The sequence below is a fragment of the Eurosta solidaginis genome, chromosome 4 (assembly GCF_040869045.1).
Source record: "Eurosta solidaginis isolate ZX-2024a chromosome 4, ASM4086904v1, whole genome shotgun sequence".
Classification (NCBI taxonomy): domain Eukaryota; kingdom Metazoa; phylum Arthropoda; class Insecta; order Diptera; family Tephritidae; genus Eurosta; species Eurosta solidaginis.
In genome coordinates, this window is record NC_090322.1 from 227316638 (window position 1) to 227332426 (window position 15789).

General features: G+C 38.2%; 2 protein-coding genes across 2 annotated transcripts in view; one reads left to right on the forward strand and one right to left on the reverse strand.

The window, feature by feature from the left end:
* LOC137248794 (protein retinal degeneration B-like) overlaps positions 1 to 15789 on the reverse strand; it is a 110568-nt gene that overhangs the window by 69458 nt on the left and 25321 nt on the right. The window lies entirely within an intron of this gene.
* Positions 1788 to 14657, forward strand: LOC137247790 (protein retinal degeneration B-like). Its single transcript, XM_067778739.1, has 10 exons — positions 1788 to 1902; positions 1977 to 2239; positions 8121 to 8214; positions 9477 to 9755; positions 9824 to 10495; positions 10567 to 10734; positions 10793 to 10930; positions 11437 to 11585; positions 13572 to 14390; positions 14460 to 14657. Exons 1-10 carry the CDS (start codon positions 1896 to 1898, stop codon positions 14655 to 14657), a joined length of 2787 nt encoding a protein of 928 aa, XP_067634840.1. The 5' UTR covers positions 1788 to 1895.

The window sequence follows — 15789 nt, forward strand, 5'->3', positions numbered from 1 at the left end:
GGCGATATCTCGAAACGGCGTCCACCTATGGGACTAAGGATTACTCCCTTTTAAAATACTTATTAACACCTTTCTTTTGATACCCATATTGAACAAACAAATTCTAGGGTCACCCCTGGTCCACCTTTATGGCGATATATCGAGACGGCGCCAACCTATGGAACTAAGGATTACTCCCTTTTAAAATACTCATTAACACCTTTAATTTGATACCCATATCGTACAGACGCATTCTAGAGTCAACCCTGATCCACCTTTATGGCTATATCCCCAAATGGCGTCCACCTATAGAAATATGGCCCACTCCCTCATAAAATACTCTTTAATGCCTTTCATTTGATACACATGTCATACAAACACATTCCAGGGTTTCTCTCGGTTCAATTTCCTACATGGTTATTTTCCCTTATGTTGTCACCATAGCTCTCAACTGAGTATGTAATGTTCGGTTACACCCGAACTTAACCTTCCTTACTTGTTTTTATTTGTTTATACGTAATAATAAAATGTTACGTATACGCAGTGGTGCACCTCTTTTCAGTTGGTATGGATATGTTTGTGCTGATTTTTTCATGTAAAGTGCAAAACCGGCGATTTTTTGAAATGTTTGTATGGTGAACCCCCAGGGGGGTTCTAGGGGGTGTGCCACTGGCATCGGTGGGTCGGCCTCCAAAGTTAGTGGGGGTCGGTCATACATTTGGACTCGATTGGAGCACTCTAAATGGGTCAAATTGGCATTTTTCAAAATTTGCCCCTACCTGGGGGGGACATCAGAATTCGTTTTAGAGGTATGGTTCCTTCGGCAAAGTTTCTTATTTTGATCCCTAGAATACGATTTTCACAGAGCAATGGGCAATTTTTAAATCGACCCGCCCTAATATATATATAAATATTTTTTTTTTTTTTTCAAAAACTGTTACTGCCAACGTTTTTAGCGGACATTTTTGGGTCGGACATGGTATACATGAAAATTTTACAATCAAATGAAAATCTTTTAGTAGGTCATGAAAAAACCTTAAATCACAATAAATACAAATCGACCCACCCTAATATGCATATGTACCATTGCGCAGCCTTATAACACTATTAACCGCACAAAGCAAACAACAACAGCGTTTCAAGGGCACAGCTGGGTATGTAATGTTCGGTTTACTTGTTTATTTTATATTTATCGAAAATATCTCATAAGTATGTATGTCTGTTCGATATAATTGTAGTACCCTTAAGAAAACGCGAGTACTCCATAAATAGTGTAAGGAAAATGTGCTCCAATTAACATTGCGATGTTCTAGGAGAGGAGTAGGTGATCCCACTCTCGTTTTGTTTGTGAGTATTCCAACGTGAGAGTACTTTCCAAAGTACTTTCACTGTAGTACTCCATGGAGCACCCACAGAGGATAATATGCCAAAGTACTAAAGAGGAATTGTGCTGTCGGAAAGAATTATCGGAGTGAATTTAATTTAAAATGAAAGTAAATTAAGAGGGGCAATACAACTTTTATATTTTATACTACGAATATTCTTATGTTATTTAGCATGTGCGTGAATAAAAAACTAAATATTTCTCCATACTATAGTATGTATACATAAAACCAGTGCGCTGTTGCATTTTATCAGAGTTGCCATAGTAAAATTTTATTATCAGTTATTTGTATGCAATATTTTACTTTTGGGAACTCTGTTCGATCGTCATCGTGTTGTGATCACGGTCGTTAAAAAACGAGCAATGACCGGCTGATGGTGGTCCACAAACGCATTGCAAAGGAGTATTGTTAGACTACTCCAACATGAAGAAAACGGAACACATAATCCAACAATTTTTGCAGGGTACATATCTTATAGAGTCGATTATTCGGATATTACAAATGGGATAAGATTATTGCTCAACTCCATTCATGAAAGGTATGAAGCCTTCGGCACAGCCGAAGACAGTCCCGTCCTTACTTCTTAATATTTTAATTATTTACAAACTTTAGCCGACACCATTGCTGATCTGCATGGCAGACCAATAACAAGCAGTACAGGCAGTGAACGTAGAAAATCGAGTGGCGCACCACCACCGATTGTTACCCAAGAGCCTCCAAGTGCTGACGGCACTTCAGATGAGGATGAAGAAAACGCTGGACAAGAAGTGAGCGCACATTCACGTTCGCAAAGCATACAATTGATGAAGTCCAAATTCGGTTCTAAGGGTACGCTACATTCGCCAGCTGGCTCGGCGCATAGTTTCGATATACAGGTAAATATTTGATCATGAATATTTAAAATCATTGGTGTGTTTCATTAAAAAAATGCTTGCCTAAAGTGTGTAATTTATGACATAACTGTTAAAATAATTTGTAATCATACACGAAGTACGAATCTCGTTTGTGTTTACATGAATGTCTTGTATGCCTAGCTGACTTTTCGTTTTGCGCTTTAAACGGTCGTTTAATATCTTGAGGGGTGAGGAAATATGATATAGAGCTATGAGAATTATGGATAGGAAAATTTTTTGTACCTACCGAACAGTAGTCCAGAAGAGATGATAGTAGCTATCGAGCAAAATAACATAAATGGAGATCTATATATACTTAAAATACACAATCTCTGATAGTGTTCGTGTTCGTACACAAGATCAAGGCCTTAGATTTACTAATTGCCTCATGTGTATCACATAATCAATAGCAAAACCAATTTAATAAGGGGATTTGTGTTATTAGGAAAGTGTCAGGAATTGTCGTCTACACACGAGGACCCACTGACATTAAGAAGATTTTTTAAATAATAAGTCATCAAACAAGGGTTCCGGTTGTTGATCATCATTTGCATTCAAAAGCCGGTTGGAGCGTATCACTTAGGAGGACTTCGGAAAAATCAAACTCTCGTCATATCTCCCAAAAGCCCTCCACCATTTCATTTATCTCTCCATTAAGGGTCGGCATTCCGTAGCACATTGTGCTCCCATTACGTATGCGAAATAGAAAGGGTTGCTGTTGACAAAATAGCAGGCATATTGTAAGTAAGGACAGTTCAACGAGAACTACTCTTCGTCTGAGGGTTGAAAACCAAGAGGTCAACCATGGTCAAGGGTACTGCTGCAAAGAAGCTATTAGATGTGAGGACTCTGACAAGTTCTGCTTTATGAGATAGAAGTTAAGTCAATTATGCTCTATGAGATGCTGCTGTAGTGGAGCGCACTGTACGGATATCGCTGGTTTTTATAAACGGCGCTATTAGAGCAACACCTACCTTGGCTTTGGTGGCACGCTAAACATTTCACACGAGGCGACTGTGGCCCGGTCTTTGATCAAGTTTCGTGATACGTTGTGGGGGATTTGTGACTTCGACCACACTACCATTCTTACCGAATTAGATTCCGTCCCAGATAGGACAAACTATTATATGCCGAAAACTGCCCCATGTGTCAGTTACTCATTAATTTTCTTGTATGAGGACTGGGGAGTTGGACTTATCTGGGGAAGTGGACAAGTTAGCTGGCTTACGGAAAAATCGACGTTGGCTGGGAAGGTTTGTAGAGGATGATTTTTGCAAGGAGTTAGAACTAGAGATAGTAGCAGTGTTTTTTTTTACATCTATAGACGTTTACGCTTAAACTTTATATGGATTGCTAAGGGTCAAACTTTAAATACACCTCTGAAATTGCTGCGCATAAAATTTGGCCTACATAATTTCAATACGCATTATACTCAGATGTAACTGAAATATGTTTCTCTGTTTCACCCTCTACACTAATTCTGTGTATTCTATGCGTGTCCACAGTTCATCGCAACTGATTCAGCTATATGTTATCCCCTATGGCCATCAGAGGGTTGTGTCTCCGCTTTTCGGTACACACTGTGCTGTAGCTAGTTATTTAACCACTGTCGCCAGATGGGTCTCCTAAACATTATCTAAGCGAGGATAAGCATTTTTTTTACGCGCAAACGTAAACGTATACGCGAGTGAAAAAAAAACACGGCTAATGTTTCGTCTTCCAAACAGAGTTTGAACCGATTAAGAATGCACTGAATGTGATGATATCTATACTGTAAGGGAACTTAAAGTCTAAGCGAAAGTCAAGAGTCTTACCAAAATTCTGAGATCAGTCGTAAGTGTAGTCTAAAAGTGCCTAATCTCGTTTGTGGCTGGATCAAACTAAAGTTGGGATGATCTGAATCAATATCAGTATTCCAAGAAGTTGTCACTTAAATTTCTCGGCGCGAAACTGAAGTGATCATAGGGGGAGTAGAGAGTACAGAACTCCGCTAGCTATGCGGATGGTCAGAACTAGATAACGTCGAGCCGTTTTAGTGCACTAAAGCAACAAAGTGGTCAATAATTAGCCTAACACAAACACAAAAAAAAAAGAAGTAAGGAAAGTTAAGTTCGGGTGTAACCGAACATTACATACTCAGTTGAGAGCTATGGTGACAACAAAAGGGAAAATAACCACGTAGGAAAATGAACCGAGGGAAACCCTGGAATGTGTTTATATGACATGTGTATCAAATGAAAAGCACTAATGAGAATTTTATGAGGGAGTGGGCCATAGTTCTATAGGTGGACGCCATTTAGGGATATAGCCATAAAGGTGGATCAGGGTTGACTCTAGAATGCGTATGTACGATATGGGTATCAAATGAAAGGTGTTAATGAGTATTTTAAAAGGGAGTAATCCTTAGTTCCATAGGTGGACGCCGTTTCGAGATATTGCCACAAAGGTGGACAGGGGTGACCCTAGAATTTGTTTGTACAATATGGGCATCAAAGGAATGGTGTTAATGAGTATTTTAAAAGGAGTGGGCCTTAGTTCTATAGGTGGATGCCGTTTCGAAATATCGCCATAAAGGTGGACCAGGGGTGACTCTAGAATGAGTTTGTACGATTTGAGTATCAAATTAAAGGTATTAATGAGAGTTTTAAAAGGGAGTGGTGGTAGTTGTATATGTGAAGGCGTTTTCCAGATATCGACCAAAATGTGGACCAGGGTGACCCAGAACATCATTTGTTGGACACCGATAATTTATTTATATATGAAATATCTGCCAAGATTTTAAGGGTTTTTTATTTCGCCCTGCAGAACTTTTTCATTTTCTTCTACTTAATATGGTAGGTGTTACAACCATTTTATAAAGTTTTTTCTAAAGTTATATTTTGCGTCAATAAGCCAATCCAACCACCATGTTTCATACCTTTTTTCGTATTTGGTATAGAATTATGGCATTTTTTTCATTTTTCGTAATTTTTGATATCGAAAAAGTGGGCGTGGTCATAGTCGGATTTCGTTCATTTTTCATACCAAGATAAAGTGAGTTCAAGTAAGCACGTGAACTAAGTTCATTAAAGATATGCCGATTTTTGCTCAAGTTATCGTGTTAACGGCCATGCAGAAGGACAGACGAACGACTGTGTATAAAAACTGGGCGTGGCATCAACCGATTTCGTCCATTTTCACAGAAAACAGTTAGCGTCATAAAATCTATGCCCCAACCTAATTTCAAAAGGATTCGTTAATTTTTGTTCGACTTATGGCGTTAAAAGTATCCTAGACCAATTAAATGAAAAAGGGCGGAGCCACCCCCATTTTGAAATTTTCTTTTATTTTTGTATTTTGTTGCACCATATCATTACTGGAGTTGAATGTTGACATAATTTACTTATATACTGTAAAGATATTAAATTTTTTGTTAAAATTTTACTTTAAAAAAAATTTTTTGTTAAAAGTGGGCGTGGTCCTTCTCCGATTTTGCTAATTTTTATTAAGCGTAAGTATAGTAATAGGAGTAACGTTCCTGCCAAATTTCATCATGATATCTTCAACGACTGCAAAATTACAGCTTGCAAAATTTTAAATTACCTTCTTTTAAAAGTGGGCGGTGCCACGCCCATTGTCCAAAATTTTACTAATTTTCTATTCTGCGTCATAAGTTCAACCCATCTACCAATTTTTGTCGCTTTATCTGTCTTTTGTAATGAATTATCGCACTTTTTCGGTTTTTCGAAATTTTCGATATCGAAAAAGTGGGCGTGGTTATAGTCCGATATCGTTCATTTTAAATAGCGATCTGACATGAGTGCTCAGGAACCTACACACCAAATTTCATCAAGATACCTCAAAATTTACTCAAGTTATCGTGTTAACGGACGGACGGACATGGCTCAATCAAATTTTTTTTCGATCCTGATTATTTTGATATATGGAAGTCTATATCTATCTCGATTCCTTTATATATGTACAACCAACCGTTATCCAATCAAACTTAATATACTCTGTGAGCTCTGCTCAACTGAGTATAAAAATTGGCAAAAATATTTCGGTCTTGACAACCAAGTTCGACATAGGTTTCATTCAAGATTATATTTTTATATTGCTATAACTTTTATCACCGTAATCCCATGTGGTATCACAACCCGCATGCTTCTCCTACCGGGGTATCTACAACTCAACCTAATGCAACCCGGACCGCTTGAGGCATGTTGAGGTCATTCTCTGTTTAGGTGGAGATTGGGCTCAAATGACGAACTGAGGCATACCTGAAAGTTCGCACTGATACACTGAACAACTGCGATATTTCACAGAACTTCCCACAAATTTGACTCAATATGCGTCTGGGAGGCGGTTCCCTGTCTACCAAGTTTTTGTTGCTGTGTCTTTAAAGTTTGCATCGAAGTAAGCATTTTCTTAAGTTATGAGTATCTACACCTCCTAAGGAGATATGCCGTGACGGCAACCATAAGTGATATGTGAACTTTGTTGCAACTTTGCTCGCAAAGGCACATTGAACACATCGCTCCGGCTGTTGGTAGCCATGATTTCGAAATAGTAAAAGAATTCGTTTATTTGGGAACTAGCCTCAACACTAACAATAAAATCAGCTCTGAAATCCAGCGAAGAATCACTCTTGCCAATAAATGCTACTTTGGACTAGGTAGGCAATTGACATGTAAAGTGCTCTCTCCGCAAACAAAAATCATGCTCTACAAGTCAATTATCCGTCCCCTCTTGCTATATGGTGCAGAAGCATGTACCATGACAACATCAGCTGAAGAGATAAAGAGAAAAGTTCTTCGAAAGGTTAGGAACCTCTACGCCTTGGCGATGGCGAGTACCGAAAAAGATTTTACGATGAGCTGTACGAGCTTTACGCAGCCATAAACATAATCTATCGAATTGAAACGCAGCGGATACGCTGGCTAGGCCATGCTATGCGAATGAGAGATGACGCGCCGGCTAAGAAAGTATTTTTATCGGAACCCGCCTATGGAAGCAGAGGAAGTGGGCGGCCATCACTCCGGAAAACGATTTAGACTCCCTTGGTGTGACCAATTGGTGCCATTAGGCATAGCGAAGGAGCAACTGGTGCGCTTTGTAGGACGGCCATAACGGTTTAAGCGGTTAAACGCCAATTAAGTAGGCAAGTAATAGAAGCGATTCAGATAGCCGAGGTGTCTTTCGTTAATTGCATCTATGCTCGGGCGAAATTGAAAATAACGAAAGAAAAATTTTAAAACCTAACTTAATATGTATTCCTTCTACAAACTTAGTCAGCTCAGGGTTTTAATACGAGGGCAAAGCTTACCTCTTAAATTATGCATTCTCTCGACTGAGGCCCAATTTAATTAGTATCTAATTTTAAAAGGATGCTTACTTTGCGACTTCCTTCACCCTTCAAGGCATTCAATTTTTCATTACTTTGCGAAACTTGCATTTGTATTTCTTCTTGTTAACACTATTTTTTAAATTTAAACGAAAACTCTAATTAAAAAAATTTATTAATAGCCGCATGCTAAGAGTACACACCACAAACACGTAAGTTTCTTTGTTTTACTAAATGTAATATCTGAATGCAAAATCCAATGCCTTTTTTTATTTTTTTTTTTGTGTTTAATTGGTTTTTATTCTTATAGAAGTTTTCTAGTTTTACAATAAAACTAAAGCGAAGTTTTGGTAAGACCGGTTCTAGAGTGAAAAGAACTTTCCACACAGAAGTTTAAATCTTGTTAAATGTAACACATAGATGGCGCCATTTTCATTTCGCTGTTTGAAAACGCCTACTCACTTTGTAAACACCTTGTTGTTATAGTGTTTTTCAAAAGTAATGCTCCCAGCAAAATAACTAATTATTCAAAAATTTCAGGTTGCAAATTGGCGCACGGAACGTCTAGAGGTGGATACTAAGTCGAACTCTGACGAAGAGTTCTTCGAATGCGTTGGTAAGTACTATACCGAAAGCATAGTTTCTTAAGGAAATGAAAAGTACGTCTGTAATTGCGACTTCGTCAGAGCATCTAAAAGAGCACAGCAAATTGGAGCGACAGGTTAAGAAGAATTACCGTAACTGACGCGTCTCACACTCGCAATCACACTTATCAATAATCAGAAACATCAACCCAATTACAGATTCTTTCATATGATAAATTATCTGCGACAGCGTGAGTCAATGTATGTGTGATTTGTGCTGCGACTAACTAGCAGTAGCTAGTGCAGTCACAATCTCATTGGCTTATATTTTCGCAGATAACGACTCCTCTGATCCCAGCCGTTTTGTGATAAACATGCTTCCGAACGAAATCTAGCTCAGTCACGGTGATTTCTATGAATCTTATCCGCCGATTTAGTTTTATCTTTCTGTCGGTGTGACAATATCACTAGTAATCGCAGCACAAATCACAAATTCATTGACTCACGCTGTCGCAGCTAGTTTCTTTGCTGAGACAAAAGTTGTGATTGTGATTTACATCATATTGTAACGAAGTTAGAGAAATTCCGCTTATTCCAAACCTACTGCTAACGTTCGAATCGTTAAACTGTTGAATAAATAACTCCAATATTCAATAATGCAAAATGGTCTTTATTAGACTACTTTGGGAGTACTTACAATTATACTTCAATTCGCAACTAATCGCGTGCTTAAATCAAACTGATTACTGACTACTCAGCTTGCGCTGCTTTTATACTCTCCGTTGCTTCATTCGCACATTTCTACCAAAGTCTAGACGTTTCGCCTTCTAGAATCACTTGCTTGGTTACCAGCGATATACATGTATATTTGCAGTTTAGGCGTTTCTCATATTCATATGCATGTGTATGTCAGCATTACTTCTGCTAATGACCACAAGTGTGTGCGCGTAATATCTCTTTATTGCATTGTATGTATTTGCGTAAATGATGATTAATTTGTTTACGTACCAAGAGTGGCAGCTTGCTTTATTGTTGTTGTGCCTTTATTTAATAACCGCCTAGTGATGTGAGTATCACTTAGTGATGCTAATAGTCATCACAATATTATTTTTCTATAAATGTTCGGGTCACCAAAAATAATGCAAATCGGTGCGACTTTCAAATCGCAGTTGCAAGTTGCGTGTAAAAATCGCTGCGCCATTCAAATCGCAGTCACACATCACGATTTTCCTTGGTTCTAACAATAGTTGCTTGCATACGTGCATATCCTTATAACTCACTGTTTTTCGTTTTTGATTTAGATATCAATGAGCAAACTCACTTGCCAAATGGGGTTCGGTTGAGCTACTCGGCGAAGGTGATGACAGTCCGCCTCCAACTAGTGGTGTGGCTTACAAAGATAGTGAAGAAGATAGCATTTTCAATCAGGACTTCCTTATGCGCGTTGCTTCCGAACGTGGCAATAAGCGTCAACTGCGTTCCTCGGCTAGCATAGATCGTGCACATGAAACATCACCGCTAGGTTCGCCAGGTGCACCATCTTGTTGCACCACTATACTCATACTCGTTGTACATGCGGGCAGCGTTTTAGGTAAGACGTGAGAAGTAAATGCTTGCAAAATGAAGCTATTAATGTTTTTTTTTTTTTGTTCATTTCAGACGCCACCAGTGAGCTGACCGCCAAGAAGTCAGACATTACCACATTTCGCGGCGCTTTCGAGGGGGTTATGCGTCAACATTATCCAAGTTTGCTGAGTCATGTCACAATAAAAATGGTTCCATGTCCTTCCATTTGTACCGATGCATTGGGTATACTCTCCAGCCTTAGTCCATACTCATTTGATGCTTCGCCATCGGCAGCCGATATACCAAATATAGCCGATGTACCTATTGGCGCAATACCGTTGCTATCGGTGGCATCACCAGAATTTCAAGATACCGTTAATAAGACAGTGACAGCAGCAAATATTGTTTATCATGAATTTATGAAATCTGAAGAGGGTCAGGGTTTCGCCGGTCAAGTGGTAATGCTGGGTGATTCGATGGGTTCGCTGTTGGCATATGAGGCGTTGCGCCGCGGTAATTGCTCTGATGGGGCTGGTGATTTTGGTGGCGGTAGCCGCTCATCACGCACAGATCACGATGAACGTCTTGTCGATTCAGATTTTGATGCGAAACGTTTATTGGTTGCACCATCGTCACGTCGTCGACGATCCTCATCGAGTGATTCGCGCGGTAACAAGCTGGATTTTGATTTGGGTGATTTTTTTATGTTTGGCTCACCGCTCTCCATTGTGTTGGCATCACGCAAGTTGCACGATGCTAAGGCGGGTAAGTTGCGCTTGAAGTTTGTAAAGTTTTGCCACTTATGTATATTCATGAGTTTTGTATATTTCACACAGCCATGGTCCGACCAAACTGTAATCAAGTGTACAATTTATTCCATCCTACCGATCCAATTGCTTCCCGTCTAGAGCCATTGCTCAGCGCCAGGTTTTCCATGTTGGCACCGGTAAATGTTCCACGCTATGCTAAGTATCCATTAGGCAATGGGCAGCCTTATCATTTATGTGAGTTTCTAATTAAAAGAAAATATTTCAATATATTTATTTACCTTATTTTTTACAGTGGAGGTCATTCAGTCTCACCCGCAGCATTTTAACGATGCCAACAATATATTTAGTGGCAGACGTTTATCGGATGCTTCTATGCAAAGTACTATATCTGGCCTAATTGAAAATATATCGCTAAGTACAATCCACTCACGTAAGTTGCTAGTTAATTTAGAAAGCTTGAGCATAAGTTTTATAGAGAAAGTTTCCCTATAGATAACACGTTACTCATATAAAGCATTGTAACACTGCTAAGAAACTCAAACTTGTAAAATAACTATAACATAGTTACATTAGGATGGACCAGTTTCTTTTAGAGACACCTTTTCTAGCACATTGTTTAAGTGAAAACAAGTCCAAGAAGCCTTTTTCAAAAATGAAAGAACAAAAACTACCAGAAGTTTCGAAAACTCGAAATGAGTTCGAAATATCCTTAAATATAATAGCAAGGTAGTTATTCTCTTTGACTTAAGTCTCAAAATTGGTAATGCCTTACAATTCTATGACTTAGAATTTTATGTGATATGTTTGTATGACAATGATTTTGAAAAAGTTGCTTAAAACAAATTGGCCCACCCTAGTTTACATAAAATATTGACACTTGTAAAATTAGACTTATTAATCATATAAATTACATACATATATACATTATCTCTGCAGTCCAAATGAAATGGTGGGGCACAAAACGTTTAGATTACGCTTTATATTGCCCGGAAGGTTTGAGTAATTTTCCAGCTCACGCTTTGCCGCATTTGTTCCATGCCAGTTATTGGGAGAGCGCCGATGTGATTGCATTCATTTTGCGACAGGTGAGTATTGGTTATTTTAAAGAAAAAAATTTGATTAGGTGTTTTTTTATTTAGGTGAGAGCTTGAGGCTTAGAGAAAAAACCTATGTACCGTAGAGTTCAACAACCTCGAGAACATGTGACAGAATATAAACCGATGATATCTCGAAAAAAATACTTTAATAGGGTCTACACACAGTGAATCAGATTCAAGAGTCAGTTTCGATGTGTAAGTGAAAATATTTTAGTATTAGTCCCACAGACATGACTCTAGCTGACTCGTACACCTACAAAGCTGACTCGCTAGTGAGATGCACCGTGTGTAGACCCAATAAGGCTACGAATGAGAAATTTAAATTTTCCCTCGTACGCGTTTCGATACTTTCGCAACTTCGTCAGGGAATTTTGTTATCATTAAAAAAAAGCATAAAACACACTTATTTTCATAAAATGCTAAACACTTCAACAGAATCTTCCAACGATTTAACTGATATGCTAAAATTTAAGTAGAAGACGGGAACAGTAGAAATATAATATGGGAACACTTTAAGAATAACCGATTATCAGTTCAGCGGACCAGGGAAAAACAGCTGATCTGCAGCGTGCCCCGTTCATTAGAAAAATCAACATTTCTTCCTCCAACTTCTTGAGACTAACAGAATCCAACAGAATCCAGAATGTATAAATAAGATATTAGCTGACATGACAATTTGGCGTTAAACGGAGTCAAATCTGGCCTAACATGTAACAGGGCCTTTATTACCAAAGTGATTGACTTCGTATACAAAACATAAGATTACTTCGGGCAGGAATGAAAGGAGATCAAGGGCTTCGTCGTACTCGAAGCAGCAGCTACCCTGCTTCAAAACAATAAAATCTTAGATATCAATGTGACGATTTGTGCTTGCACCCACGATATCTTGTAAGGAGGGGTCGAGCTAGGCTGGCGCTCATAGAGTATCTCGATGTTCCGAAATGGATATAAACGAGGCCGACAGTCACGAGCGACCGTCATTAAGTTATCTTCTGAGAAAAAACGCAGAATACAGTTTTAGGCCAACAAACTTGCTGTCATCTAACCGAAATGATTGTTCGGTATTAAGGTTCTTATGACAATGTTTGGATAGGAAAGGTGTGACATTTTTTCTTATGCTTAACATATTGCGCTAATTCAACGATTTTCCAACAAGAGCATATGCTCACAAAGCTCCATCTGCAGAAGTTGTCGGGATGAGGAGAAATAGAAGTCGTTTCATCACTTTCTCCGCTAATTGGAGGTATTTGCTTGCACGAGTACGTATTCAGCCGGCACATCGATATAATTCACAATGGACAAATACTTGTTCGAGTGGTATAGTGAATAGTTCCCATTAATGCCCTCTCAACTTAACCTATGCAGTTTCGTAGCCTTTGAATGGCAACCACGGGTCATGATTTTATAGAGTACTTAAAAAACCAAGACTCCATCAATGTTCTTCGCACAAGCATCCTATTTATATCTGTTCTTAAGAGAGTTCATAAAACTTATCTGTTCCCATTTGTCATCTATCTACAGTTCCCACCCTCAACTAAAGTTTCAAGGCTTTAACATAAGATTAGTTTTCAGATTTATTTATATATTTCTATTGTTTAATCCGGGGTCCACCTTTCATCTCATATATTGAGAACGGAAGAGACATTCTTAGTTTATTCAACTTTGTTGCTTTGAATTGTTCTAAAGCGAATTTTTGAAATGATTGTGGACGTTTTTAAATGCTAGCCTTGAAGGCCACTCAATGTCTGACGTTGACACTTTTTTCGTAGCACAAAAAGTCACAAATATTGATCATTCCTTTCATTGACCCTGAAAAAGTATAAGTCCAATCGTGTCACCTCACGAGGCCAACAATAGATAAATTGGTTCCTAAGAGCTTAAAAGAAAAGAGAAATATTCAATATTTTTAAAAAAATTCTAATTTTTTTCCATAAAACAAGTTTGCGCATTACAACAAAATTCCGTTATTTCCAGATTGGAAAATTCGATGGCATTCCATTTATCGGATCTGCCGATGACAAAGACACCGTCACCTTCCATCCGAGTCAGCCACGCGAGAAATGGATGAAAAAGCGTACTTCCGTCAAGCTGAAAAATGTTGCAGCCAATCATCGAGCCAACGATGTCATTGTATTAGAGGGACGTGAACAATGTTTGAATGCCCGTTTTATGTACGGCCAACTCGATATGATCACTTTGCATGGCGAAAAATTCGATATACATTTAAAGAAAGATCCACCAGCTGGCGAATGGACATTCCTTGCCACCGAATTGACTGATAAAACGGGACGTATCTCATATAGCATACCCGATCAAATTACATTGGGCTATGGTATTTATCCAGTGAAAATGATTGTACGCGGTGATCATACATCAGTCGATTGTTATTTGGCCATTGTACCACCAATGACCGAATGTGTTGTGTTTAGTATTGATGGTTCCTTTACGGCATCGATGTCGGTGACGGGGCGTGATCCAAAAGTACGTGCTGGTGCAGTTCATGTATGTCGGCATTGGCAAGAGTTGGGCTATTTGTTGATCTACTTTACAGGACGTCCAGATATGCAACAACAGCGAGTAGTTTCATGGTTAAGTCAACACAATTTTCCACATGGTCTTATTTCGTTCGCCGATGGGCTATTGACAGATCCATTGGGTCACAAGACCGCTTATTTAAATAATTTAGTTCAAAATCATGGAATCTCTATAGTCGCCGCATATGGTAGCAGCAAAGATATAACGGTCTATACGAATGTGGGTTTGCGTCCCGATCAAATATTTATTGTTGGCAAAGTAAGTTGGTATGCGTTAAAGTGTGATACAAAATAATAGATTTTTTCCTTTTTTTAATACATGCTTTAGGTTAGTAAAAAATTGCAATCGAATGCTACGGTGCTAAGCGATGGTTATGCTGCCCATTTGGCTGGTTTACAAGTAATGGGCGGCTCACGTCCTGCCAAAGGCAATGCACGCATGGTAATTCCGCGTGGTTGCTTCAATTTACCTGGACAAGCGTCGAACTCACGGCGCAGAAGGTATGTGGATGTGCATATAGTTTAGTGTGTCCATTGTTTTTTTGTTGTAAGGTCGGCAACAGTACACGTATTAATACTAAGCATTTAGTTGTACATACATATATGTATATACTATAAATACTAAACAACTATTTTAGATCTATTTAATTTAAACTATTTTGTCGGTTTGATCACAAACAAATCGCTGACTTTGTTTGGTTGAGTGTAGATTCTTAAACGATACAGAATTTTCAAATTAAATGACACGGAGCAAATGCAACTTTTTTAAACCAAATTAAACTTTTTCAATTCAAATTAAACTTTTTTTCAAGTCAAAGTAAACTTTTCTTTATCAAACCAAATCTTTTCAGAGTGAATGAGACTTTTTTTTTAAACCAAATGAAATTTTTTCGGTTCAATTTAAACTTTTTTCAAATCAAATGAAAATTTTTCAAGTCAAATGAAATTTTTTATACTCAGTTGAGCAGAGCTCACAGAGTATATTAAGTTTGATTGGATAACGGTTGGTTGTACAGGTATAAAGGAATCGAGATAGATATAGATTTCCATATATCAAAATCATCAGGATCGAGAAAAAATTTGATTGAGCCATGCCCGTCCGTCCGCCCGTTAACACGATAACTTGAGTAAATTTTGAGGTATCTTGATGAAATTTGGTATGTTGGCTCCTGAGCACTCATCTCAGACCGCTATTTAAAATGAACGATATCGGACTATAACCACGCCCACTTTTTCGATATCGAAAATTTCGAAAAACCGAAAAGTGCAATAATTCATTACCAAAGACAGATAAAGCGACGAAACTTGGTAGGTGAGTTGAACTTATGACGAAGAATAGAAAATTAGTAAAATTTTGACCAATGGGCGTGGCACCGCCCACTTTTAAAAGAAGGTAATTTAAAACCTTTGCAAGTTGTAATTTGGCAGTCGTTGAAGATATCATGATAAAATTTGGTAGGAACGTTACTCCTATTACTATATGTACGCTTAATAAAAATTAGCAAAATCGGAGAAGGACCACGCCCACTTTTTAACAAAAAATTTTATATCTTTACAGTATATAAGTAAATTATGTCAACATTCAACTACAGTAATGATATGGTGCAACAAAATACAAAAATAAAAGAAAATTTGAAAATGGGCGTGGCTCCGCCCTT